This window comes from Maniola hyperantus, chromosome 11 (genome assembly GCF_902806685.2).
Source record: "Maniola hyperantus chromosome 11, iAphHyp1.2, whole genome shotgun sequence".
NCBI lineage: Eukaryota > Metazoa > Arthropoda > Insecta > Lepidoptera > Nymphalidae > Maniola > Maniola hyperantus.
The window spans coordinates 6,074,346-6,100,953 of NC_048546.1; the positions used below are offsets into that span (position 1 = coordinate 6,074,346).

Sequence of the window (26,608 nt, forward strand, 5' to 3'; positions counted from 1 at the left end):
GCATTTAACGTAGAAGGGTAATTTTATCAAAATCAACTAGGTACACCAATATGTGTGTGCGTTGGTGACCGATCAATTGACAAAAAACAAATGACAAAGTTTCATTTCCCAAACAAATTTTGGCAAAATTATGAATCGTTGTATGATCGTTATAAAACTTATGTTTCTACAAATAATTCATTTGATAAAACAAATTACCAGACAAATTGTTATTTCATAAAATATCATTTGACAAACAATTGATTTTTTTAATCGTGTTAATTAGTAAAACAACATATCGCACTTTTTTTTGATAAAATGAATTGTTTGATAAAATGAACTGTTTGATAAATATTTTAAGAATTCACTCAAATCTTTTATATGTCGACCGGGCCGACGGAAGAGACCGCTTACTATAATGGGGGGTCTCTTTCAACCCAGAAAAACGGAGCCCCTCCTCCGCTCCGTCGATGGGCCCCGGTCGACGAGAAGAGACCACCACTATGGTGGGGGGGTCTCTCTCATCCCCCCGCTCGCACCATCAAGAGCGAGCGAAGCGAGCTCGGGACTTGGGGCACTCCGACTCGGAACGGTTAGGTTAGAAGGGGATGGCGGGGTCTGTAAGACCCCGCCATCCCCTTCGTGGGTTATTTCTTTTTTTACCACCCAGAAAAAAGGAGCCCCGCGAAACGGGGCTCCGTCGACGGGCCCCGGTCGACGAGAAGAGACCACCACTATGGTGGGGGGTCTCTCTCATCCCCCCCGCTTCCACCATCAAGAGCGAGCGAAGCGAGCTCGGGACTTGGGGCACTCCGACTCGGAACGGTTAGGTTAGAAGGGGATGGCGGGGTCTTACAGACCCCGCCATCCCCTTCGTGGGTTATTTCTTTTTTTACCACCCAGAAAAAAGGAGCCCCGCTGCGCGGGGCTCCTTTCGTCGACGGGCCCCGGTCGCCGAGAAGAGACCACCACTATGGTGGGGGGTCTCTTTCCTCCCCCCCGCTCCCACCATCAAGAGCGAGCGAAGCGAGCTCGGGACTTGGGGCACTCTGACTTGGAACGGTTAGGTTAGAAGGGGATGGCGGGGTCTTACAGACCCCGCCATCCCCTTCGTGGGTTATTTCTTTTTTTACCACCCAGAAAAAAGGAGCCCCATGATATTATTGATGCGTTGCATAGGGGTTTGCATATGTATGCAAAACAGACTTTTTGTATGTTTTTTGTTAATTAGTTATTTTATCAAATAATAAATTTATCATCTATTATTTTGTAAAATCGCGAATTTGAAAAACAAATTATTTGGTGAAATAATAAATTTTTAAAAATTTGGAAAGTTAAACATTTGTGAATAGAATATTTGTCAAATGATCTTTTGTAAAATGATATGTTTGCGGTATACGACGTTTGTGATTTGATTAGTTTTTCAAAAGTTTTTGGTGAACTGATAATTTGTCATACGTTTTTTTGTCATTCATTAGTGAACCGTGTGCGTTACTAAATAAACATGACACACTTCATAGCTTAAAAGCTATTCGCAGCTTTTATTTCCGAAAAGCCATATATTATGTACCAACCTATTCATTGGTGAAGCCACTTTGTTACGTTCATATATTTAATTATTTTGAGCATGTTGCACTAAGGTGAAAGACTAGTAATTGAAATGTAGGTATGTACTGCAAACAAGTCAAAGAAAACATGAGTTAATACTTCAAAGCCTTTTTTTAGCATTTCAAAGCAATTCAAACCCCAGTCATTATGGAGATGGCTCGAGCAATTTTTATAAGGGAAGCCTAGATATAATTATGAATTATTCAGAAAATTGCGAACAAAAAAATGTTGCTTATAGGTACTTACTTGTTATTTTATACTTATCTACATTTTTGTTAGCTTGCCTAAACCTTTACCTAACTTAACCTAACCTTTACCTAAACAAAAACTAGGTGATGTGGAAATGGAGAAGATTTGAAAGAAGTCGTCCTCGTCGCCAAGCGATAGTCACCACTGCTGGTCGTGTCTTGTTTGTAGTCCACATGCCGCAGTTTTGCGCTGACTATATCGATCGGCACCCTGCGACTCGTTTGCTGTCTTAAGACTGTTCACCTCGTGGGAAATCTTCTAACATTGCGCTATTTCTATTCTATTCTATCCTACCAACATTGCGCTTTCCGCGCGCAGATTCCCCATTACTTTATACTTCATATTAAAGTAAAGATGAATCATAAAAATACTTACCTTTACCTACTTCAAAAGGTAACGTAATTAGCGAAGTAAAACCATAGGCATATTTGTCACTTTATTTTAATAAATTAAATACATAGACATAAAATTGCAGACTGGATTAGCAAAATGTTTACCAGATGTATAAATGCATTGTAAAAAGAATCTCAAAAGGTTCGTCAAAAAACTAAAAATAAGCTTTACCTACTGTTTCAGATTCTTGAGGGATTTGAATTGTACCCAAAATGCACTGCCCTAAAATATAGCAGTATTTTTAAGTTTGACTAGAATTTTGTGCAACATATTAATATTAATTCTGTTGTGTACAAAACTGCACATCATTGTGACAAAGATGAGATTGTTAACATCTTAAGAGTTTTGTACACAATTGAATTGGTACTTTAATTAATTAATATTCTTTAAAGTAGGTACTATTTTAAGTAGGGACATTTAAGTACACCAATACAACTTAAAATAGGTACTTGTTCTAAGTAATTAAATAGGTACTATATGTAGTAAAATACAACAATTTATATTGAGTTGAATTAATATTGAGCTACCCTACATTTACATACAATATCGACAATTTCGTTCTTTAATTTACTACAAAAAAAATATAATTATTAATACCTACTACAAGCTATAACTTAATTGAAGCGCAAACGATTAAATAATAAAGACAATGAAAATGCTTTAAAAACAACACATAAGTAAGTACCATAGATCAATCCGGATCATTCACATAGTAACAAAAATAAGTGATTGACAGGGTCTGAACAAAATCGTAGCTCAGCGGTCTACGGACAGGACATATACACTTATTTATTATCCTTTCAGTATTTTATTAAGCCCTGGTTTTCGCAATATTTTGAAATCTTTTTATATCAAAAATATTAATTAGGTACCTATATAACTCTATCTTTTCTAGATTATTCGATTTTGGTCTTTCTGATGTGTAAGACCATTTTTCTTGGGACGTATCGAGTGGAAATTAATATCAAATACTTAGGTTTACGGTCCCTTGGAGGTGTAAAAAAATCAAGCTTCTAAGTAAATTACATTTTGACACTCGCAAATAAATCAAAACTTACCTATTATAATGTAAATAACGGGTACGTTTCACGATTTTTCGTAATCGTCGTTTAAATCGTGGTCATTATCATCAACAACAAAGCGCTACAGCCAACAAACTCCGCCACTGGGGCCTCTCAGTGCCAGTCCCAAGCCTAGATAAAAGCGGAGGAAAGGCCGCCAAGACCTGATCCACACTCTAAAGATCATCAGAGTGGCAAGGCTACACCAGCGTTAACGCTAAGGCACACACAGCAAGTTCGAATACGAGCGAAGGTGAAACATCGGCAGCTTAATACTGCGTCGAATCTTCTAAAACGAAAAAGTGACTGACTGACTGACTGACTGATCTATCAACGAACACCTAAAACTACTGGACGGATCGGGCTGAAATTTGGCATGCAGATAGCTGTTATGACGTAGGCATCCGCTAAGAAAGGATTTTCTAAAATTCAACTCCTGACGAGGTAAGGTAGGGGTTCGAAATTTGTGTAGTCCACGTGGACGAAGTCGCGGAAATAAGCTAGTACATATATAAACCTGAAACAAAACCTGGCGTGACTCGGCGCCAAGCGTGGCAGCCCCACCCTCGAATCTAGGATGCAGGAAGCCAATCACTCACTCATCCGAAACCCAACCAAGATTATGGAAGGAAAGAAACAAAGATAAATCGTGTTACGTACCCGTTATTTACATTACGATATGCCGTTAAACCACGAAATAAGCCTTTAATCATTAAATCAAAACTTATTTTTCAAATTGTACTTCCCTTTGACGTGAAATCACGAAATGCAAAAGCAAGGTCTCATTGCACAAAATATAAAGATGACAATCTGAAAATCATTAACTTGTAGATATTTATATCTATCACATAATATTTTGTACAATTATAAAATTTACATTTACAGTTGGAGACAATTTAAACAAGAAAATAACTACACGTATCCATCGAAGGTACGGAATCGTTTGTATACCTCTGAGTCTGATTCGCATTTGGTCTTTTTTTTTAGGAAAGACTTTGTAATGAAACGAAATTATTACCACGCGTACCAAACTGAATATTTACTGTAAAAATTAAGATGGCTAACTTATTTTCAGAATAAATATTGTAGAGTGTAGAGTTATCACATTTAAGAGAGCGAATTAGTTTAAATGTGATGCTATCTATAATCTCCCACTTGAAAGAGATGCTGGGAACGTGTTTAAGTGAGAGGAACTTGCATAAATGATCAGAAAAGTTACTCGACCTTAAAAGCTTACATAATTCATGCAGGCTTCAGCAACTGCGAGCTGGCCTCATTTTGCACACGAGAACCTAAACTTGTTCTAAACAGCGTTTTAGTTGAATTTATTACAGCAATTAAGTATCATGCATCGTGTTTCGCTTGTATGAAGCTGCTGAGCCAAAAACACGTCAGCAGCGTATAAAATTATTATATTGAAAGGTTTTATAATTTTCTTTTGCAATAATTTTACCACGAATATATATACCTATCCACGTTTACCATACGAAAATATATTACATAAACCGTAATTTCCAAAGAATACATCTTCAGTTAAAATGAGGGTGGCATGCGGGACGCGATTTAGTGCAATTCACTAATGTAGGTGTGTATGCTCTATCGACTTCAATTTAAACCTTCTTAGATACAAGTTCGTTAAGCCAATCGATGCGATCAACACTTTTCGCATCCCGTATAATCTAAATATATAAAAGGAAAAGGTGACTGACTAACTGACTGACTGATCTATCAACGCACAGCTCAAACTACTGGACGGATCAGGCTGAAATTTGGCATACAGACAGCTATTATGACGTAGGCATCCGCTAAGAAAGGATTTTTAAAAATACATCTCCTAAGGGGTTTGAAATTTGTGTAGTCCACGGGGACGAAGTCGCGAGCATAAGCTAGTATAATATATAATTTATCTCAGTTTGATCGAAGTTTGATAAAGGTATATTCTTCTTTCTTCTTTCTCTTTGTTATTTTGACAAAAGCTCTTTTTACAACGACGATTAATGTAAACAGCAGGGACGATTACCGTTGCTAAATTGATGTCAAAACTACCGAAACATATCGTTATTTTGCGTTAAATACGGTGGCGGTATAACAATATGATTTAACGTTATATTTTTAACCGTTACTTAAAGGTAAAATATCTGCGTGGATTTAAGATGCTACCCTGTACATGACATCGTTAGATAGAGACAGGTGTATAAATTATAATTACTGGTATAAGTATTGTTACTTTTATCGGTATTGATAATGATATCTAAATAAAGTTAATGGATGTATGGGTATCGTTATTCTGATCGTAACTTTTTAACGTTTAATATAACGTTACTTTGGTAATGCTACGACTTACGAGAAAATACTCGTACCGTTATATCCAGTGGCGTGCACGCAGTGCAGTGGTTTGAAGCCAGAGTAGGCATTAGTTAGGTAGCAACTTATTCACTGGCAGATCATAATGAAAAATGTGCATTGAGCTTTAACAAATTAACAACTGGGGTCAGCAGTGCTTCTATGCCCCTATTATCTGCACGCAACTGGTTATATCAGTCCCTGTTATACAGTTTGAAGAAGGCTGACGATCTTGTTCCTTATCCTTGTTCTTCGGTTTAGTCGGAGTAGAGACCTTCGTAGAGACAGCGTGGCATATGTTCTGCTAACAATGACTTGAGCTTTTCGCGAGGGGAGACCGGTGTGTAGCGGGAGAGAGGGAAGGTCCGGGTCACGCCGTTGCTCAGCGCGCGAGTCACCGCAGTCAGGTCCGCGTCCTGGTAATGAATAATGAATTATGCTCCTTTTATTGCTATTGTTCATTTTAGAAGCTTATAATGTTGTTTTGATGTAGAAATCCTAAAAGCCCCCATTACAGCTATGTACCTATTGTATAAGACTGAACCAACATAAATATAAACTTCTAATGGCTGAATATGAAGCTGTGATGATAAACTGTGATAGCCTAGTGGTTTAGACGTCCGCTTCCTATTCGGAGGTCGGGGGTTCGAATCCGTTCCTCGTTGATATATATCTATTATAAGCATAACATTATATATTCTGTGGCATAACTCACTAACGCCACGTCTCGAGCGCCACGTGGCGTCAGATCAAGTTGTTTTGACTCAGCGGCGTCAAAACTATGCGAGAATCTTACGATGGAATTCATATTTATATTTTAGTATTTTCTAGCACAGCTTCCAGCTTTTAGGTTAATTATAAAATGTTAGAAAAAATATGATTAATTAGTGGACTGAGATTAATATTAAATTTGGCTCGGTGGAGGGCTTTATAAAGACCATTAATCTGAGGTGAAGGCAATTAGTAATCTGACAGCTTGTCTGCTGGTCAGTGGTACATTATGGTACCTACTTGCAAAAGTACCTAGGTATACCCAGGGCCGTCTTTAACCTATTGGAGGCCCCGGGCACATTATAATAATGGGGCCTCTATGATCTAGATACTAAGATATTGTATTGGTCAATAAGTAATATAACCACTCTTGGTATTCTAATAAGAAAACTAGAAAAGTGTTGATATACTTACTTCCAACGGCTGCACAGATTCACATGGATTATAGCATTTCTATGGTCCTTTCTTTCAGAGGATTTTTTGACCATTGATTTTATCGAAATAAATATGTTTTTCGGTAATAAAATATTGGTCGGTCGGTTATAGTTTGGTGATTGGCAAGAAATAGTGGACCCCTATCGATCGTGGGCCCTGGGCACGTGCCCAGAGTGCCCAGTGGGAAAGAGGGCCCTGGGTATACCTTCTATAACAGATATGTACCTACCCACCAGTGCCTACATACCTTTTATAATGAGCTGCAGGGTTTTATATTATTATTCGATCACACTGTCATTACAGCTGTTATGATAATGAAAGTACTTATCTACCTAAGTTAGCACATGGTTAGTGTCTATGATGGAACGCGCTAACTTCAAAGAATATTTTGCTCTAATAAAAATAATAAAATACTATGGGTAAAATTTCAAATGCTAAATGGATCTTCCTTCACTGTTGTATGGACAATGAACATAGTGCCAAACAATCTGTAATATAGAATAGTATCTGATAGGTAGTCCACACTAATATTATACTTACTTAAATGTGAAAGTGCTTCTGATTGTTATCTTTTCACGTCCCATCTGCTTAACAATTTGATACTGAGATAATACCTACTCATATGTAGCTTTTATCCTGTAGGTATAATATAAGGTACTTTTTATTCCGGAAAATCAAAGAGCTCCCACGGGGTATTAAAAAACCTAAATCCACGCAAACGAAGTCAAATTAAACTAATTTCAATAAGCTAAGAACTAGATGATGCCGGACGGATCGGGTTGAAGTATGGCATGCAGATTGCTATAATGAGGTAGACATCCGATAAGAGATTTTTGCCAACTCAACCCCTGAAGGGGTTAACCCCTTAGGGGTAGGGTTATAGGGGTTTGAAAAAGTCCGCGCGGACGCGAGCATAAGCTAGTTTCATATAGGTAAATCGGCTTAACGGGTGGGCCTTTAAGAATCCCGTCAGCTCTTATCTTTTTATCCCGGAAACAATTTGATTTTTTGGGATAAAAAGTAGCCTATGTCCTTCCCCGTGATATAAGCTTGCTCTGTCGGTTAAACTGTTGGGCCGTAAAAACCTAGCAGACGGACAGCCACACTTTCGTATTTATGATATTAGTAAGTATGGATAGTAATAAATCTTAGTCACCCTTTCATTGTATAAGAAATCTTATAGCAAAAGATAAAAGATGACCATCATTAATTTCCCCTTTTGTTTGCATTTTCACTATCATGCTGTACCTAAATCACACGGTATACCTACTTAAAAGGTTTTAATAAATGAAATTCACCTTTCCCTTTCGATTTGCTCATCAGCTAATAAATCTCTTATTCATTATTCACTACCTACATAATTTAATAATAATTCATTAGTATCATAACTCTATGAAATACGCTAATACAATATTTTGATGGATTAATTAGGTTGAGTTACCCTGTACGAACATACACCTATGAAATATTCTTCGAGTCGTTAGGCATACTTACCTACTTATATGATTGAATTGATCATAAGCCGATGCTGGCAACTTTGTTCGTGTAGACTTGATGGTCGTGATGATGAAGATGATGATGATGATATTATAGTGCAGTTAGTTATAATAAGCACCCATTATACTTTGTAACATTTTCGAAATTACGCTATAGTGTCTAAAACGGCACTGAAGCAAATATTTACTAGGTAGGTAGCATAAGTTAAAAAAAGCTGTAATAACTCAGTGGTTAGAAGTTAGGACGTCCGCCTAATGTGCAGCGCGAGAAGCCTATAGTGCGCAACTTAAGGAGCGCTGCAATTTTCTCTATACAGTTCCTTGAATTAGTTATGTGTGTGATTCAGATTTGACCAATAACTTTTACTTACAGCACTTTTAGTATATTTCTCAATACTGCGGAGAGCTTGTTCGAAATAGTCTTCTCCGTAGGCGCCCTTCTGTTCGTCGCTAAGCCGTTTCCACATGTCGCGCGCTTGTTCCAGAAGCTTCTCCTCGGAGAGCCACGCGCTACCCGTCGTGTATTCGCCGGCGGCTACCACCACCTGACATAAAATTATCATTAGAACCCCTGGACAATAGCGTTTCTACAACGCGGCGCAGGTGATCTTCGACCATATGACGCTGTGGGTTGAGTGCCTTCTATATAATGAATTACCTACTTCTAACTTATACCTATATTTTTAAATGGCAAAGTTGAGACCTAAATAAAGATTAATAGAAAAGAAACCTCACAAAACTTGTAAGTGGATCTAAGTTAAAGAAATAAAGTTGGACGAAGTTTCCAATTGAGAAAGTTTATTCGAGTTTTCCTATCGAATTTGAACCGCTAATTTAGTTAACAAAGTAAGATGATGTCGCGGCTATAATATAAGCCACGTCATCCACATCTTACTATGTTTGATTTGGTAACCTCTAACATCACTGATTATTTTTTAATCTATGATTAGATGATGCCGATGATGATGTAGCCTATGTCCTTCCCCGGAATGTAAGCTATCTCTGTACTAAATTTCATCGAAATCGGTTGAACTGTTGGGCTGTGAAAAGCGAGCAGACAGACAGACAGACAAACTTTCGCATTTATAATATTAGTATGGATGTAGATAGGTTGTATCTACTCAAACTTCTATATATACCTATATAAAAAGACTTGTCCTGACTGACAGATAGATCTAGACGAGACGAGACGAGATGATGATGTGATGATGAACCCATAAGGCGGTAAAATAGGGGCTAGAAGTTTGTATGAAAGTCCGACATTTTTAAAATTATATCGATGAAAATTGGTATTTAGGTACTATTTACTATTTAGCATCGATGTATATTTAAGTACATTACGAGACTTGGATTTTTGTACATTGTTATGTTTTTGATGGGATAAAATTTGTCAGAAGCTGATTTCGTACGCATGTGTGTGTGGCACAGACGCGCAGCAACACAGATTACATAGGTATTGGCGCGGGGTTTACGCTTATTTGACACCTTCGAGTGTGCTTCAATAAATGGCAGCATTTTAAAGATTTTACCAGTGTTGTATCCATTGACTTATGTATATATACTTCGTATGGACAAGGCTATTGAACAAACAAAATGGCACCGGCTCAGTGGTGCTTTAGCACCAATGCAACCTCAGTGACGTCTGGATTTCAAACGGGTCGTTCATTAGTATCTAAGAGGTGGCGCTGATTTATTAGGTTCCAAAACCCTGAAAAATTTTGTTCGCTTGACCACATTGACCATAATATCTTGTCATTTATAAGTATCGATGGTTGTATCTACCTAATAAAATATTAATTCACTGTTACTTTTAGTTTGTGTGGCTAGATCGTAACACAAACCTCAAAAAACTTGTTTTTGTATTTGTTTGTTTATATTACCCACGAAGTTTGAAGTTTCCTTTTCTACATTTTACATTTCAGTAATGCTACGACAGAAGTTAAGAAAGTAATTTCACAACAAACAAGTAAGGTCGAAGTTAGAGTTTCAGATTATTATTGCTATTACAAAATTATTCTTGCATTTAAAAATTTACATTAGGATTATTGTTAATGAGCCATGGTCAACGATTGCTAAACATTAATACAAGGTTTTCTTCCGCAATTTATACTTATAAAAATGTAACTTGAAAAATTCTGTTTGTTTGTTGGTTTTTATTCATCAATCATCATCCCGGAGAGTAATAAAACCTAACCTAAGTCTACGTGGACGAAGTCGCGGCCATCAGGTAGTCATTACTTTTACTGTTGAAGGCTCGTATTTGATAATATGTAAGGATATATCTGCCAATCCGCACTTGGCCAGTATGGTGGACGATGGGCAAACCCTTCTTAATCTGAAAGGAGATCCGTGCTCAGTAGTGAGCTGGCTACGCGACGATGGGTTGATCAAGACGATGATGATACATCTGCGGTGTTGGTTTGCCCTAATGCGGATGTAAGATTTGCTTAAGGAGGCACTGAGCTAGGCCTAAGTCAAGTTCCATGCATCTAAGAAACTAAGAAACTTTTTAGGGCTCCGTACCTCAAAAGGAAAAAGGAACCCTTATAGGATCACTTCGTTGTCTGTCTGTCTGGTTGTTCGTCTGTCCGTCTGTCGCTATTTTCAAAGTATTTACCAAGTGGGGTATCATATGAAAGAGTATACCTGTATATTCTAAAACAGATTTTTATGCATAATAATCAGTAATATGATTATCTCATAATTTTTGATTTATCGTGCAAAATGTCGAAAAAAATTCCTAAGTAGGTACTCTCTCTCTCGTAGAGTAACTCTCGGTGCGCGAGCCTGACACGCACTTGGCCGGTTTTTCCCCTCGTTCCCGTTTATTGTCACTGATGCTACCGATTTGAGGTCAGGTGGATATTGTTCCATTGTGTTCAAAGTAGCAGCCTTGTTACATTTTCTTCTCTATATACCTACAGGTTATAAAATATGTAGGTTTTATTTCTCCACTAGATGATACCCGAAACTTCGTCCGCGTAGATTTAGGTTTTTAAATATTCCGTGGGAACTCTTCCCTTTTCCTGGATAAAAGTAGCTACACAGTACTACAACGATATTTGTGTCCGGGATAGTTTATGACCTACTTGCTGATGCCCGCGACTTCGTATACCTATGTGGATGTAGGTTTTTAAAAATCCTGTGGGAACTCTTTGATTTTCCGGGATAAAAAGTAGCCTATGTCACTTTCCAGGTCTTAAACTATACCCATGCAAAAATCACGTCGATCTATTGCTGCGACGTGATTGAAGAACAAACCAACAAACCAATAAACGAACAAAAAACATTTATTGTCTCTAATCTGTCATTGAAAGGATTACAACTAGAGAGACTTTCGAATAATATGGCGGCAGCATGATGCTATTTTCAAACGTGATTTTTTTACTTTTTAGTTCGGTCTTTGGCAGGGGAGTGTTTTTTTCATTTTTTGATTACGACGATACATGCATAACGCGACAGGTCGAGATGACAATCGGGGTATGAGACAGGCGGATGCCCCAACACCCGCACGTCACCCGCGCTCGCCCGCACAGGGTTAGCGCGGGGAATGTGCGCGTGTGCGGGGCGTTCCCTCCCCGATTACCATCTCGACCTGTTGCGGACTATAGATAAATTAGAATTGATCACAATATCCACATGTCGCCTTGTGAAGAGAGAGTGGATGCGAGACTTACGACGTCAACGCCACGTGGCTTCAGTTCACGACGCAGACAGGCGGCGAGGGCGTCGAGGGCGGCGAGCGAGGCGGCGTGGACGCCGCGCACTGGCGCTGCGACGTGCGTCAGGATCGACGAGGCCAGCACGACGCGACCCCGCGAGCGGCGCACTAGCGGCAGCATCACTTGAACTAGGCGAGCCGGTCCTGGAAAGAGAGAGAGACACGTCCAATTACTCAGACCAAATACCTGTACCAAATAGCCCTATTGTGCTATTGTGACTATTACTGTTAGAGCGAGACAGCTAAGTGTATTTAAGCTCTTATTAGAACGTGATGAATGGTAATTTTTTGTCCTTTCCACCGTGGCCTCTTATGATAATGTTAGATAGGTACTTTTTTAATACGTTACAAGCTGTTAAATGTAAGCCCTTGACTGCAATCTCACCGGTTGGTAAGTGATGAATGATGATGCAAAGATAGAAGTTGACTAACTTGTAAGAGGTATGGCAGTTTTATTAAAGCCAAACCCCCTGATCGGCTTTTACACGGCAACAGCTAAGAACGCCAGAACGCTAAATCGCTTGGCGATACGGCTTTACCGAAAGAAATAGCCACGACCGTAGCTTCTGTCAGACCAGACCACAGACAATTTAAAAATTATAAACTTCCAAATTGTAGGCACCTACTAACAGTATACGCAAATCAGTAAACTAAGTAATCTCGGAGATTTCGGTGTACATAGGTAGAAAAACACAACTCCTCCTTTTTTGAAAGTCGTTTAAAAATTAGCCTATGTCACTCCCTGGTTAATCCTCTACCTGTCTGTGAAAGTCCCATCAAAATAGGTTCAGCGGTTCGAAGATTAGCCCGTTCAAACAGACAGACAGACAGACAAATTTTTAAAAACGTGTGATTCAGTTATGGTACAGTTCAAATAACCATAATATTATTATAAGCTTAATATTATGAGGTAGTTATTTCGAAATTACAGACAGACACTTCAATTTTATTTATTAGTATAGATTCACAGACTGAAATTTAAAACAGCCAGCGCCATCTATTGCACTGATTCTAAATCTTAAAACAAATGAGGTGACAGCCATCTTACAGCGATACAGGGTAGCGCGTACATACCAAGCAAGTTCACCTCCATAGCTCGCCGGATCACGGAGAACGGCACCCATTCTAGTTCACCCAGTGCACACCAGGACTCGCAGTTGACGATGGCCCACAACCCTTGGGCGCCCTCTGGTAGGTGGTCCACGATATACAACGACGCCGAAAGAATCTGAGGAATATGTAAAAGGTTGATAGTTACATACAATCGCCGAATGAGGTCACTAGCAATTGTACCCCTGAAGGTGGAAGTACCGATTTAGGCTTTTTAAAAATGGCGTGGGAACTCTTTAATTTTCCGAGATAAAAATTCAGGCAATTTATTTATGTAGGTACCAAAATAGCTTCTTCCACGTCGATTTATGTCTTTTAAGAATCCCGTGAAAACTTTTTGATTGTTTATGGTCAACTGGAATGATAAATTTTCAACGCTTGTTTAAAAATCCAACCAATAAATCAGGAGAGAATAATACAGTCACTACTAACACTGTTAATTGATTGATATGAAAATGTGCCGATCGATCTCTCAGGCTAAAGATGTTCAGCGGTTTGATTACGATTAGGCAAAGAAAATTATCTCGAAGAAAGAAGAAAAAAGAAAATACTATAGTTCATTCGCTGTTCGAGGCTTTGCTATCTTAATAACATAAAATGTTTCAGTTTGCGTAGGACCGTGAAGCAAGTTACGAATTGTTTTTAATTGTCCTTGGAATCACAATTTGATGTAAGCTTCGGGCGATACACGTGAAATAATCCCTATAAATTACGAAAGCTTCCAAAATTTATTAGATGGTTGACTTAGATAGCTGTCTTAGCTTTGAAGTTTGTTTAGTAAATAAACCTTACTAAATTATTTGTATACTAGTTGAACCACTCCTGTTTTGCCCGGGTGGGTTCTAAATGATAATGATAATGAAAGCCGAGTTTCTTGCTGGTTCTTCTCGGTAGGAACGGCATTCCGAACCAGTGGTAAATTAAAACTACCTGACTATTCATAAGCACTTTTAAAAAGTTTACATGAATAAAAAAACATTCTATTCTATTCTATTCTATAATGGAACCTGTATTTAATATAAATTATAATATAATATGTTGCAGTCTACTTTTTACTAAGCATTATGTTTGCCATTGTTTTTCTGTTATAGATACTTCAATCCACGATGATGCGCCCCACTCTTGTCTTAATCGGTTACAATACAAACTATGCTATGTGCTGAGACTATGACAGCTCCGACTTAAACTACCGGAACGTTAAAGCTCGACTCCAAAAGGCAGTCAGTAGCCTAGGCCTCTGGTTCCGCCTTTGGAGGATGGAGGTTAACCCGGAGAAAAGCGCAGCAGTGCTCTTTCAAAAGTCCAAAAGGAAATCACAATACAAACTTCGACAGACTGAAATAACTCTTTACGACCGCCCCATTCCCTGGCAAACTAATACCAAGTACTTGGGTGTAACCTTTGATGACAAGATGAGCTTCGCCGCGCACATTCGTAGAGTCCGCAAGAACGCAGCGTATATGTGCTCTCCCGTCTTTACCCCATGATTTGCGCAAAGAGCAAAATGTCACTTCGACATAAAGTCACGCTATACAAAACGTGCATCCGCCCAATAATGTCTTATGCCTGTGTTGCATAATGCACACCTGCCGCCCTCCTCTCTCAAACCTCTCCAAGTCCTACAGAATAAGTTTATGCGTACGGCCACTGGCTCCCCGTGGTACATGCGCAACGTGGACCTCCACAGAGACCTCCAACTCCCGACAATAGCTCATTACTTTAAACAGCTTTCCAAAAATTATTTTGAGAAAGCCATTAGACACCCCAACCCCCTAATAGTTGAGGCAGCGACTTACACCCCTGACCGAAACGACCCCCCCGATAAAAGACGCCCTAAGCACGTCCTTAACGACCCCGACGATCAAATCATGACCGACAATGCACCCTATCTCGTAGGGCTACACAATTCAACCTCATCACAGCGTCTTTGCCGGCGAAGACGAGGTCCCCGATTTCTAACGTCACCCGCACGTGGGCGCACGCCACGGCCTCGGGGGCGTACGGACTAACCAGTAGACCAACAACTCCACCCATCCCAACGTCATCCTAAGCCGAGGTCCGAGCCTCACAGGAGGCGCCCTTAGGAGGACGTTGCCCCCCCGACCTCTCGAATTATTTCTTCGAGCCCTAGGGCTCACCCCCAGGAGGAGCTTCGCGCTCGCCAACCCCCCCGGTGACGCTGTAGCGGCCAGTAGGGCCTACGCAGCATAGTCAATCCGAAACAATAAACAAAAACTGAGACTGTGAGTTCTAATAGTCCGATTATGGATGATATGATCTTATGTTAGTAATGTTTGAATTACTCTAGGTCCTATAATCAGGAATTTACACAGCCATTACATAATACTACTATAGCGCTTACTGAACAGGCAACTTATAGCAACGGACCTGAGTTTCTGAAGTGATATCCAGCTGAAGAGTATGTAGTCTACCAGAACAATCTTCCTTGAGCATATCAGCATCAATATTTCCAGCCTTGTTCTGGAAACCCGCGAACACGTGATACCCCAAGTCATCCAGCTTCCTGGCTAGCGCGTTTCCTAACACATTGTCGCATCCTGTCACTAATACCGCTTTCCCTGCGGCTATGACCTGCAATTAAGAAAAGGAGGTTAAGTTAACATTTGTTAAGTAATTTAATGCTTTTTCTATAGTAAACGGTAGTGTGGAGTATAGTAACACTAGATGATGCCCGCGCCTTTGTCCGCGTGGATTTAGGTTTTTAAAAACCCCGTGGGAACTCCTTGATTTTCCGGGATATAAAGGAGCCTATGTCCTTCCCCGGGATGCAAGCTGTATCTGTACCAAATTTCGCCAAAATCGGTTGAACAGAAAAGGCCGTGAAAGGCTAGCAAACATACAGACAGACAGACAAACACACTTTCGCATTTATAATATTGGTATGGATTAACACAACAAGTGTTTGAAGCATTGGTTTATTAAAAAACACTAACCTACGTCTACTACTCCGCAAGGTGGACAGACGACATCAAGCGAGTCGTATGGAGCCTCCGCTGCGAAGACAGGTATCGTGTGGAAGTCCCTACAAGAGGCATATAACAGTGGACGTCTACTGGTTGATGATGACGATGATGACTAAGAATTCAACTATCTATTCCGACGTAATAAAAATCGTTGCAGTCAACGAAATGGAAGAAATTAATTTAAAACAGTCTCTGATTCAGTTTATTCAGCAGTTAAACGGCTATGTCCACGGGTTGAATTAATAATAAGTTGCGTACGTAATCTAGCGGCTGATAGATGTTTACGAAATATTCGTAAATAATTTGAATTATTCAGCAAATGGAAATCGCACTGTATAGGGCCGGCAGGCGACGAAATAAAGTTTTCGTTCGAAATAGACGGCGACAAGGTGATTATCGGTTATAATACCTGCCGAGTGAATATTTTATTTAGGCTTTTCAGGTACTTCCACCTATGCGTGACGTGATGACGTTCACGGTAACTATTTTAGGGCAGCTACACTTCAACCGTTTCCTAATGTTATTGTTAATGCTATCCCGGTCTTACTGTTTTTAAGTCACGCAGAAATTGCAGCATTCACTTGTTCACCTACTCACGGTTAATTACTGTGTAAAAAAATAATTTGGCTCAAATGGGGTATGATTAATGATTCCGAAGTATAGGATTTATGAAGAGAAGTATTTGACAAGAAGGTTTGTGTTGTAGTGTAGTGCTAAACGATTTTGAAGTAGGTTAGTGGTGTGTGTAATTGAATGACCCTAATGATAATAATTACTTATTAATTTTACGACATTGGGGTAAGCGCGAGCTAGGTACCATTCATTAAAATATGCCACTAAACCACAAAATAATCTTACAATCATTTGTTCAAATAAAGGTTGTAAAGGATAAAATCTTACAGTGTACCTATTTTCCAGAAAATCTTTCATGAAACCATCTAGCGTGGCTAACACATTAAACATAATGTAGTTTTATGTTACAAGAGATTACGGAACTGTAACACGCTGACATAGCAAATTTGTATTTATATCCGGTCATTCTAGAAATAAAAATATATCGGCAGTAATTAGCTATCCTTAACACAGATTTAAAAATCTAGCTAGGATAGCCAGTTCTTGATCTTGTAACATTCTTAATATTGTATACGCTTATTCCAACAAGCACGCAAATTGTTCAAGATCAAACCCATGTATGTGTGTAACTAGATGATTGAGAAATAAACGTTTTATTTATTTATTTATTTAATTCTTTATTGTTATATAGTAGGTAGGTACGAATCTATTACAGACAGTTTTTTTTTTAAAATAGATATAGCAAGCAAACGAGCAGGCGGGTCACCTGATGTTAAGTGATTACCGCCGCCCATGAACATTTGCAGCACCAGAGGAGCCGCCGATGCGTTGCCGGCCTTTTAGGAATTTGTTGGTCCGCCCCTTGAATAACCCCATGTTATAATCTAGTGGGAACACCGCCGATGGGAGTTGCTTCCACAGTTTGCACGTGCGTGGATAGAAGGATCTGGCGCAGCGGACGGAGTTATGCTGGAATATTGAGAATAATAATTAGAGATATGCACATTTCATAAATTTAAATAGGAAAAAGTTTTAAGAATTATGTAAGTACAAGAAAACGACTGGTAAGTGGTAACCTATTTTTAAATTGGACTTTCGGACAGAGTAGATGACGCAAGTGAATGTACCGAGGTTGGCAACCAAGGAACATATCACTCTCCGGGAAACACTGCAAACTCTACTTACGTACACGTTATTCGAGTGAGTCTACAAATAAAATAATAATACGTCAACGCACACTTTATAAATAATAATTGATGGCCGCATTAAATTAAGATTTGGAACACCCTTCTAGCATCTGTTTCCCCTCCAATTATAATATGGGTACCTTCAAGACAAGAGTGAATAGGCATCTTCTAGGTAAGCGCGCTCCATCTTAGGCTGCATCATCACTTGCCACGGTCTGATTGCAGGCAAGCGCTAGTTTGTAAAAAAAAAACCGGCCAAGTGCGAGTCAGGCTCGCGCAATGAGGGTTCCGTACTACAGTCGTATTTTTTCGACATTTTGCAGGATAATTCAAAAACTATGATACATAAAAATAAATAAAAATCTGTTTTACAATTTACAGTTGAAGACCTTTCATTGTGATACCTCACTTGATATCTTACTTCGAAAATTGAAAATACTAATTATTAGTTCATGACCACAATTTAATTTTTTTTGTGTGATCTAACCCTAAATTCACGGTTTCAGATTTTTCCCGAAATATCAGCTATAAGATCTACCTACCTGCCAAATTTCATGGTTCTAGGTCAACGGGAATTACCCTGTAGGTTTCTTGACAGACAGACAGACAGACAGATAGACAGACAGACAGACAGACAGACAGACAACAAAGTGATCCTATAAGGATTCCGTTTTTCCTTTTGAGGTACGGAACCCTAAAAAATAGCATATATTGTGTTTCCATCAAAATTGGTAACTGATTATTCTGCAACTTCCAATTATTTTAAAGAAAAGTCAGATACAAGTTAGCCCTTGACTGCAATCTCACATGCTGTATCTTTGAAAGTTTTCGTTAGACTTTGAGTCCAGTTGGAAATCCATGAAATTTAGGTCACGTGATTTTGTATTCCGTATCGCATGCGTGGATAACTAGTTACGAATATCTAACATTTGGCAGTTGGCCAACATTAACATACTAGCGTATTTTATCGACTTTATATGGCTAAATTAAATATCTCTGCCTGACAGGAAGCGTAGTAGAAATGTAAGACTTTTTAATTTGTACGACTTACAAGAGTTTTCAATTATTATCTATGGACATTTGACATTGACATTACGAGTTACGACCTAATGTTTGTTTTGATAAACAGACTTATTTTAATTTTTAGCTGATGTTTTCTTAATTTGATCTACGGTTTTGTTTTGAAAAGTAAGTGAAAAACATATTAATGTAGAATAACTATGACTATACTGTAGAATACCGGTATTCGTGAGTGATTTTGTTGTGTACAGTAGCATAATACCTAGTTAATATTAGTTCTTCAGCATAGAACTTGAATGTGAGTCATGAATTGCCCTTTTTAACTGACTTCTTGCCTTTATAGATGGCTACATACAACTAGAAGGGTGTCGGTCCGACAGTTCGAACTCTTAGTAGAGTTCGCAGACCCAACGCGACTTGTCCATACGCGCTTGAGGGCCAACCGTTGCCCTCCAGCTAATCGCTGTTGGAGGTGTGTCCAAAGACCAAAACTGCTGAACATTGGCAAAGAGTGAGTTATTTTTACCTATTAGTATTTAAAAAACATGCTAGTCATTTCATAGGTAGGTACATTATAATACTGAATGTCATACATCGCATGCTGCATTTTATGTTATGTCACCTTACCTATAACATAAGATCCAAAAACTAACCACAAGTAACCTGTCTATTGTGAAATATAAATTTTTTGAATATCAATATCAATGTACGGGTGGTGTGTGATTTTGATGCACACATGCAGATAAGCATAAGCTACTTAATTAATCTTTAATATATAAATATATAAAAGGAAAAGGTGACTGACTGACTGACTGACTGACTGATCTATCAACGCACAGCTCAAACTACTGGACGGATCGGGCTGAAATTTGGCATGCAGATAGCTATTATGACGTAGGCATCCGCTAAGAAAGGATTTTTGAAAATTCAACTCCTAAGGGGGTGAAATAGGGTTTTGAAATTTTGTAGTCCACGCGGACGAAGTCGCGAGCATAAGCTAGTATAAATATATGAAAAAAAAGCTGACTGACTGATCTATCAATGCTCAGCTTAAACTACTGGACGGATTGGGCTGAAATTTGGCATGCAGATGGCTAGTGTGATGTAGACATCCACTAAGATGTTGGAAAATTCAATCCCTACGGGGGTGAACTAGGGGTTTATAATTTGTGTAGTCCACGCGGACGAAGTCGCAGGCACAAGCTAGTTAATTATAAAAACTAACTAGTTTTATTAATTTCAGGATGTACTTAATGCTCGAGACCAACAAAAAGAAGTTTCAAAGACAAAGTAAGTATTTAATTTATCATCATACATCCCTTCATATAGATAGCACCTTCATTACTTCTGAGTAAGATTCTCAGTGTGAGATGACCTTGGCCAAGTGTTGATTGGTAGAATTCACACACCACAAAGAACATTATGGAGACATGGCATACAGGTTTAGTTTCCTTTAGTTAGTGAAAAAATACAACTTTTACTTTTAATAAGTTTATAATATTAAGATTATTGTAAATTTTTTTTACTTTATTAAATCCTTACTTAATATAAACATGAAAACGCCTGTCAGTCTGTCTGCTAGCTGTTCACTGCCCACCCGTTTAACTGATTTTAACGAAATTTTGTACAGAGGTAGTTTGTGGCTACTTTTGGCCTCGGAAAATAGGAGTTCCAACAGGATTTTAAAAGTCTAACTCCAAGTGGACAAAGTAGCAGGCTTCATCTAGTTGTCATATTATACTTACATTATAATTTTTTTTACTTTTGCGATTGCAAAATCTCATGTTACGTAAAGTTCACCATTTTCATTTCAGTTCAGCAGGATGTGAACCATGCCCAACTGAGCATACCAGTTGGAGACATGGCGGCTAGCCATCGAGGAGCGGCATGCGGCGGCTCTCAATAGAATTGCTAACTGCAAGCAAACTGCAGCTCTAGTCTAGAGCAGCATACTGAAGCTGAACGAGTGGCTGATGGGGTACCTATCCCAAATCAAAGACAATGCGTGTAGACTTTAGATTTGGAATTCAATCGGCATTTGTTTAGAAATCAAACCTGGGATTTCAGTTAAAGCAATCCGCATTTGCTTAAGAATCGAACCTGGGGCTTAAGGTCACAATTTACTCCTTGTTTGACTGGTACGGGTGGTGCCTTTTATTATACCATAAGGTTATATATTACATTCTCCTATTACATACTTATGACTTATTAAATACTGTTACCTATGTCAGAATTTATAACTAAATTATCAAAGTTAGAATATTAATTATTGTTATGATTGTTACTATATTTTTTTTAATAATAAAATTTAATTGTTTATTTCTTGCTTTTTGAATAAAAAAACACTCCTTAATAATAGGGCTGTATTCAAGAAATGACAAATTTGTTTTTGTACAATAAAAATTTATTTTTAGGGTTCAGTACTCAAAAGATAAAAACGGAGCTCTATTGATGTCATTCTGCTGTCTGTACGTCCGTTTGTCCGTCCGCATATTACAAACCTGAAATTTTGGTATTTGGTGTTGAACATTAACTAAATCGAATATTGAATTTGAAATTCAATTAAATTATTTACCAGGGGTTTACACATATGAAAAAGCGGCATGGAATTTTTCCATACCCTAGCATGTGTGGTATCATTGTCTAGAACTCACTGAGTAGACTACAAATATATTATAAAAATCCTGTGGGAACTCTGATTTTCCAGGGTATAAAGTAGCCTATGTCCTTCCCAGGGATGTAAGCTATCTCTGTACCAAATTACGTTAAAATCGATTGAGCAGATGGGCCGTGAAAAGCTAGCAAACAGATAGACAGAGAGACACATTCGCATTTATAATATTATGGATTAATTTTTTAGCAGTGGCAGCGTCTATCTCAAAAACCAAACAAAAGTTAGGAATGTGAAATTTCGGTATATTATATACTGAATTTAAACAGCAAAGATAGTAGACATCAAATACAGTTAAGAATTATTAATTTCTACTAGGCCTTCTATGGCAGAGTCTACTATGTTGGTTACTCTGCTTCTTCAAAAGATCTCCTTGATTCCGATTTGATCACATAGAGACACTGAGAGTGTCTCACAGAGAGTGGCATTACCACTTTTGCTTCACCATTTGCTGAACTATGTTGGTTACTCTGATCTTCATCCCTGAAATAATCAATATATTATTATATACCTGAAAAAAGCTTCCATGCTAATTTATATAATGTCAATTTCTGTACATAGGGTGTGCCATAGAATAATGGATATTTTTATCAATAATAATAAACTTATACATATAAAAAGACTAAGTCCTAGGACACACTAAACCACTGGGTTAGGTTCCTTTTATGATGTAGGTACACAGATTTTTGGAAACTCCACCCCTCGCTGATTTTTAAAATTCTACTCGCGCGAAGCCGGGGTGGGTCAGCTAGTAGCTGCTATAGTAGGTACATACTGGAAGTATGTGATAGCTTAGTGGTTAAGACGTCTGCCTCCTACTCAGGAGGTCGGGGATTCGATTCTGGGCACACACCTAAACCTTTCAGAGTTATGTGCTTTTTAAGCAATTAAATGTCACTTGCTTTAACGGTGAAGAAAAACATCGTGAGGAAACCTGCAGGCCTGAGAGTTCTCCATATCCGCACATGGCCAGCGTGGTAGACTATGGGCTAACCCTTTTCACTCTGAGAAGAGACCCGTGCTCTGTAGTGAGCCGGCGATGGGTTGATCATGATGATGTAATAGAATAATGTGCCACGAGCTAAGGACACCTGTGACATACGTACAAACAAACTGACAGACAGACCGATAGCAGAATGACTTTAATAAAGCTCCATTCTTAGCTGTAGCTTCCAGTAGCTTTAGCTGTGCGATGATACAGCTAAGCAGTTAGTCAGACAGCTTTTCTTTTTATATATAGAAGATAATATGCTAATTAGTTTCATGTTATTAACTTACTTTTGCATAACTATTTTCCTTTCCCTTTGGGATGCAGGAAACTAAGTACTTAGTGAGTACTTCCCAAGCATTGAGGTTTGAGTGCATCCGTTACCTCAGACTTCGGCTAAAGGTGGGTTGGGACATTTTATTTAAAATAGATGCCCCCATTGGGCGCTGGTATGTTCCCGTTGCATAAACATGCAGAGCTGCCAGGATCTACAACAAATATTAGTAAATTTTCATGTTAAATTATTAATTTCAATATTTTCCTAACTCCTCAATATACTAAATTGCAGAATTTTATTTTTATTTGTTACTAGATGGTGGATTTAGGTTTTTAACTAATCCCGTGGGAACTCTTTGATGTTCCGAGATAAAGAGTAGCCTATGTTCTTCCCCGGGATGTGCAAGCTAACTCTGTAGGTACCAAATTTCATCAAAATCAATCATCTAATCAATATTAGTATGGAAGTATGGATTTTGTACCCCAGAAAGTTGTAACAATAAAGACAAAAAGACAGTAAAAGTGGACAGGGAAGCGCTTATTTCTATTAGAGATTTTGACCAGTGACTCTTGGCAGTGTGAGAGGTTGTAAACAGAGTAGAATAGGTACAACAAAAAGTACCTATTCTAAGTAGGTAGGTAAAGGTAAGTATTTTCTGTTTTGTTGGTTGTTATGAATGTGATAGGTACTTAATTGGAGGCAAAAGCTAATCATTGTCTTACAAAAGATCATAAGTAAGTATATTAAATAAATGCCTACTTAGTACTTACCTATTTATTAAGCTATGACATGGTTTTGACTAGGACTAGAGTTAAGTACCTAGTACATGAGACTTACTTTTAATTCATTGCGAACAGCTGTCGAACGGCTTGGAGGTAAGGCTTGAGTTCTTCCAATAATTGCTCAGACAAAAGTGCACAATGAACTCTTCTCTGGCAGCTCCATTGTGTCATATCGCGCAGCCTGCGCCTGTGTATCTGTAGCGCGTTTTGTAATTTGCTGGCGCTGCTCCTCGTCTTGCCCCATCAAAACTTCACGACTCATATTTTAATTAGATACCTAGGTATTATCTACAACATTAACATAACCACAAAATATAAATAATAATTGAACTCACAACACTGAATTATCATATTTATTACCTATTTACTACTAATAGGTACCTAAGTATTACTTTTTTAATAGGTATTTACTAATATTTTTTATCAATTACTTATTAACAAAAAACGGGCTGAAATGTAAGTCGATGTTGTAATAATCCTTCGAAATTAAAACATCTCTACATTCGTTGAGATTGCAAAAAAATTATTACCTCTATAAAACGGACGGATTATAGTGGAGAGTCGCAAAACACTGGTCCCGACTAGTTGTTAAAACGATCGTTGCCACCTAATAAAGTTTCCAATTACAAACTGTCATTTTTGCTTAGTGAATAGAGTTTTAAAAACTATCGATACGAAAACATACGTGAAAAAGCTGTTTCCGGTTTCTATTACATCCCATTAATGGCTATGATCGAGAGTCATTGTCTATGACGTCATCTTGGTTAAAAACTGACGTTAGCGAATAGAAAATTTGAGTTTGACATTTAATTATTGGAAATTTTCACGAAATTAGTGTGCCACTGAGATACAGCATAACCCTGCTGGTAGTAAATGATGAGTAGAATGATGATTAGACTGCACTAAGATGAAAGCGAACTAACCTGGAAGAGGTATGACAGTTTTTATTAAACAATAGGTACCCTTTTGGTTTCTACACGGCATCGTACCGTAACGCTTAATTACTTGGCGGCACGGCTTTGCTGGTAGGCTGGTAACTAGCCACGGCCGAAGCCTCCCACCAGACCAAATCCGTCCGATAAATAAATTAATGTTATTTAATTGGAATATAAAATAAGGACCTATTTCCTGTCGTTACAATTTATAATGCCCTATCCATACTAATGTCTAATATTATGAATGCGTCTGTCTGTCTTTCTGCTTGCTTTTTACGGCTCAACAGTTTAACAGATTTTAACGAAATTTGGTACAGAGGTAGATTGTACTTCGGATTTTATCCCGGAAAATCAGAGTTCCTACGGGATTTTTAAAAAAGCTAAATCCGCGCGGATGAAGTCGCGGGCATTATCTAGCAATACATAAAAAATAATATCAAGAGTACATAAAACCGGCCAAGTGCGAATCAGACTCGCGCACTGAGGGTTCCGTAATACAATCGTATTTTATCGACATTTTGCACGATAAATCAAAAACTACTTACCTACTAGATCTCGTTCAAACCAATTTTCGGTGGAAGTTTGCATAGTAATGTACATCATATATTTTTTTTAGTTTTATCATTCTCTTATTTTAGAAATTACAGGGGGGGGGACACATTTTACCACTTTGGAAGTGTCTCTCGCGCAAACTGTTCAGTTTAGAAAAAATGATATTAGAAACCTCAATATTATTTTTGAAGGCTTATCCATAGATACCCCACCCCACACATATGGGTTTGATGAAAAAAAAAATTTGAGTTTCATTTCTAAGTATGGGGAACCCCAAAATTTATTGTTTTTTTCTATTTTTGTGTGAGAATCTTAATGCGGTTCACAGAATACATCTCTAACTACTTCATCTCTAGAAACTAGTCGTGCTAACGTCGACTACACACGTGAGTAAGCCGGGACGGATAGTATTTATAATGGAAATCACTCACGGTAGTTTAAACGCTAGAATACATCTCCTTACCAAGTTTCAACAGTACCTATAGCTCTTATAGTTTCGGAGAAAAGTGGCTGTGACATACGGACGGACAGACAGACAGACATGACGAATCTATAAGGGTTCCGTTTTTTGCCATTCGGCTACGGAACCCTAAAAATGGTCCCTATTATGTAGAATTCGTGATGTAATCACAAACATTAAATATGTAAGATGTATAAATAGAATAAAGAGACTTACTTGCTATATCTTTATATTCGCAACTGAAATTGCTCAATTTATTTGTAATCTTGTATAAAATAAAATTCATTTATTTTATTAACGTAACCGTTACACGGCGCGGCGCCCCTCCCTCTAGGGATTCATGACCTTATTTGAAAAATCTTTGATAGATAATTACTTGTGGGGGCTGAACCATGTGAAAACAATACAAGAGTACAAAGAGAAAATGTCTAGACTTAAAAAATAATAACTTATAATTATTCATCCGAAATTATAAATAGTAGATTCGTCTGGTGCGAGTGTCACTGGGTACATAATATTCCTGCGCTTTAATGTGCAGGCTGAAAAAAAAATTGTTTTCAAGACCCTTGAGTGGGGTATCGAAATAAAGGGCTTTAAAAAGCGAGTACAGAATAAATATATATATATGTAAACCACAGTCGGGGTTTTTCGAGAACTTTTTAAATTACTTGTTGTTCTCATCATGCGACACAATTGAACCGATTAATGAAACTTGCAGTTCGGTTGCATATACTTAAAACTGCTTTCGAATTTTTCCCATTTAGCCTCCTACTATCCAGCCCTATCTCGTCCCTTAGGGAATACACTCACAGCGACTTTTTGCAGCGATTCAGTAACAATACAGTCGCAAAAAGACAGCGACAGCGAGGGCGACGTAAATATTGGATGCACCCATATGTACAACTAGCAGTTACCCGCGACGTCGTCCGCGTAAAATTTCTGGTTTCTCATGAGATCTGAAATTTTCCCGCTGCAAAAGGCCGCACTTACCTACTCACTCAGTCTTACCTTAA

At 38.3% G+C, this 26,608-nt stretch overlaps 1 protein-coding gene and 2 long non-coding RNA genes across 7 annotated transcripts in view; 1 reads left to right on the forward strand and 2 right to left on the reverse strand.

Annotated features, from left to right (window-relative positions):
• Positions 1–2,261: 2,261 nt before the first annotated feature.
• The window catches only part of LOC117986561 (D-beta-hydroxybutyrate dehydrogenase, mitochondrial), a 49,022-nt gene continuing 24,675 nt past the window's right edge, over positions 2,262–26,608 (reverse strand). For all 3 annotated transcript variants that reach the window (XM_069501846.1, XM_069501845.1, XM_069501847.1), the window contains exons 4-8: positions 15,555–15,758; positions 13,131–13,284; positions 12,013–12,200; positions 8,707–8,880; positions 2,262–6,049 (exon numbers count right to left, since the gene is read on the reverse strand). In XM_069501846.1, the coding sequence (XP_069357947.1) occupies positions 5,891–6,049; positions 8,707–8,880; positions 12,013–12,200; positions 13,131–13,284; positions 15,555–15,758 (879 nt within the window). In that variant the 3' untranslated portion in view covers positions 2,262–5,890. The remainder of the gene's footprint in view (positions 6,050–8,706; positions 8,881–12,012; positions 12,201–13,130; positions 13,285–15,554; positions 15,759–26,608) is intronic.
• LOC138403020 (uncharacterized) lies at positions 18,729–24,682 on the reverse strand. Of its 2 annotated transcripts, XR_011237322.1 has the most exons (4): positions 24,179–24,682; positions 23,704–23,936; positions 22,880–23,077; positions 18,729–22,084 (listed from the first exon to the last, which is right to left on the reverse strand). It is a non-coding gene; the product is annotated as an uncharacterized lncRNA (long non-coding RNA). The 2 variants fall into 2 exon arrangements; XR_011237321.1 differs by having other exon boundaries at positions 23,704–24,645.
• LOC138403019 (uncharacterized) lies at positions 18,983–21,249 on the forward strand. 2 transcript variants are annotated; one of them, XR_011237319.1, is made up of 4 exons: positions 18,983–19,098; positions 19,274–19,441; positions 20,174–20,220; positions 20,745–21,249. It is a non-coding gene; the product is annotated as an uncharacterized lncRNA (long non-coding RNA). The 2 variants fall into 2 exon arrangements; XR_011237320.1 differs by having other exon boundaries at positions 18,987–19,158.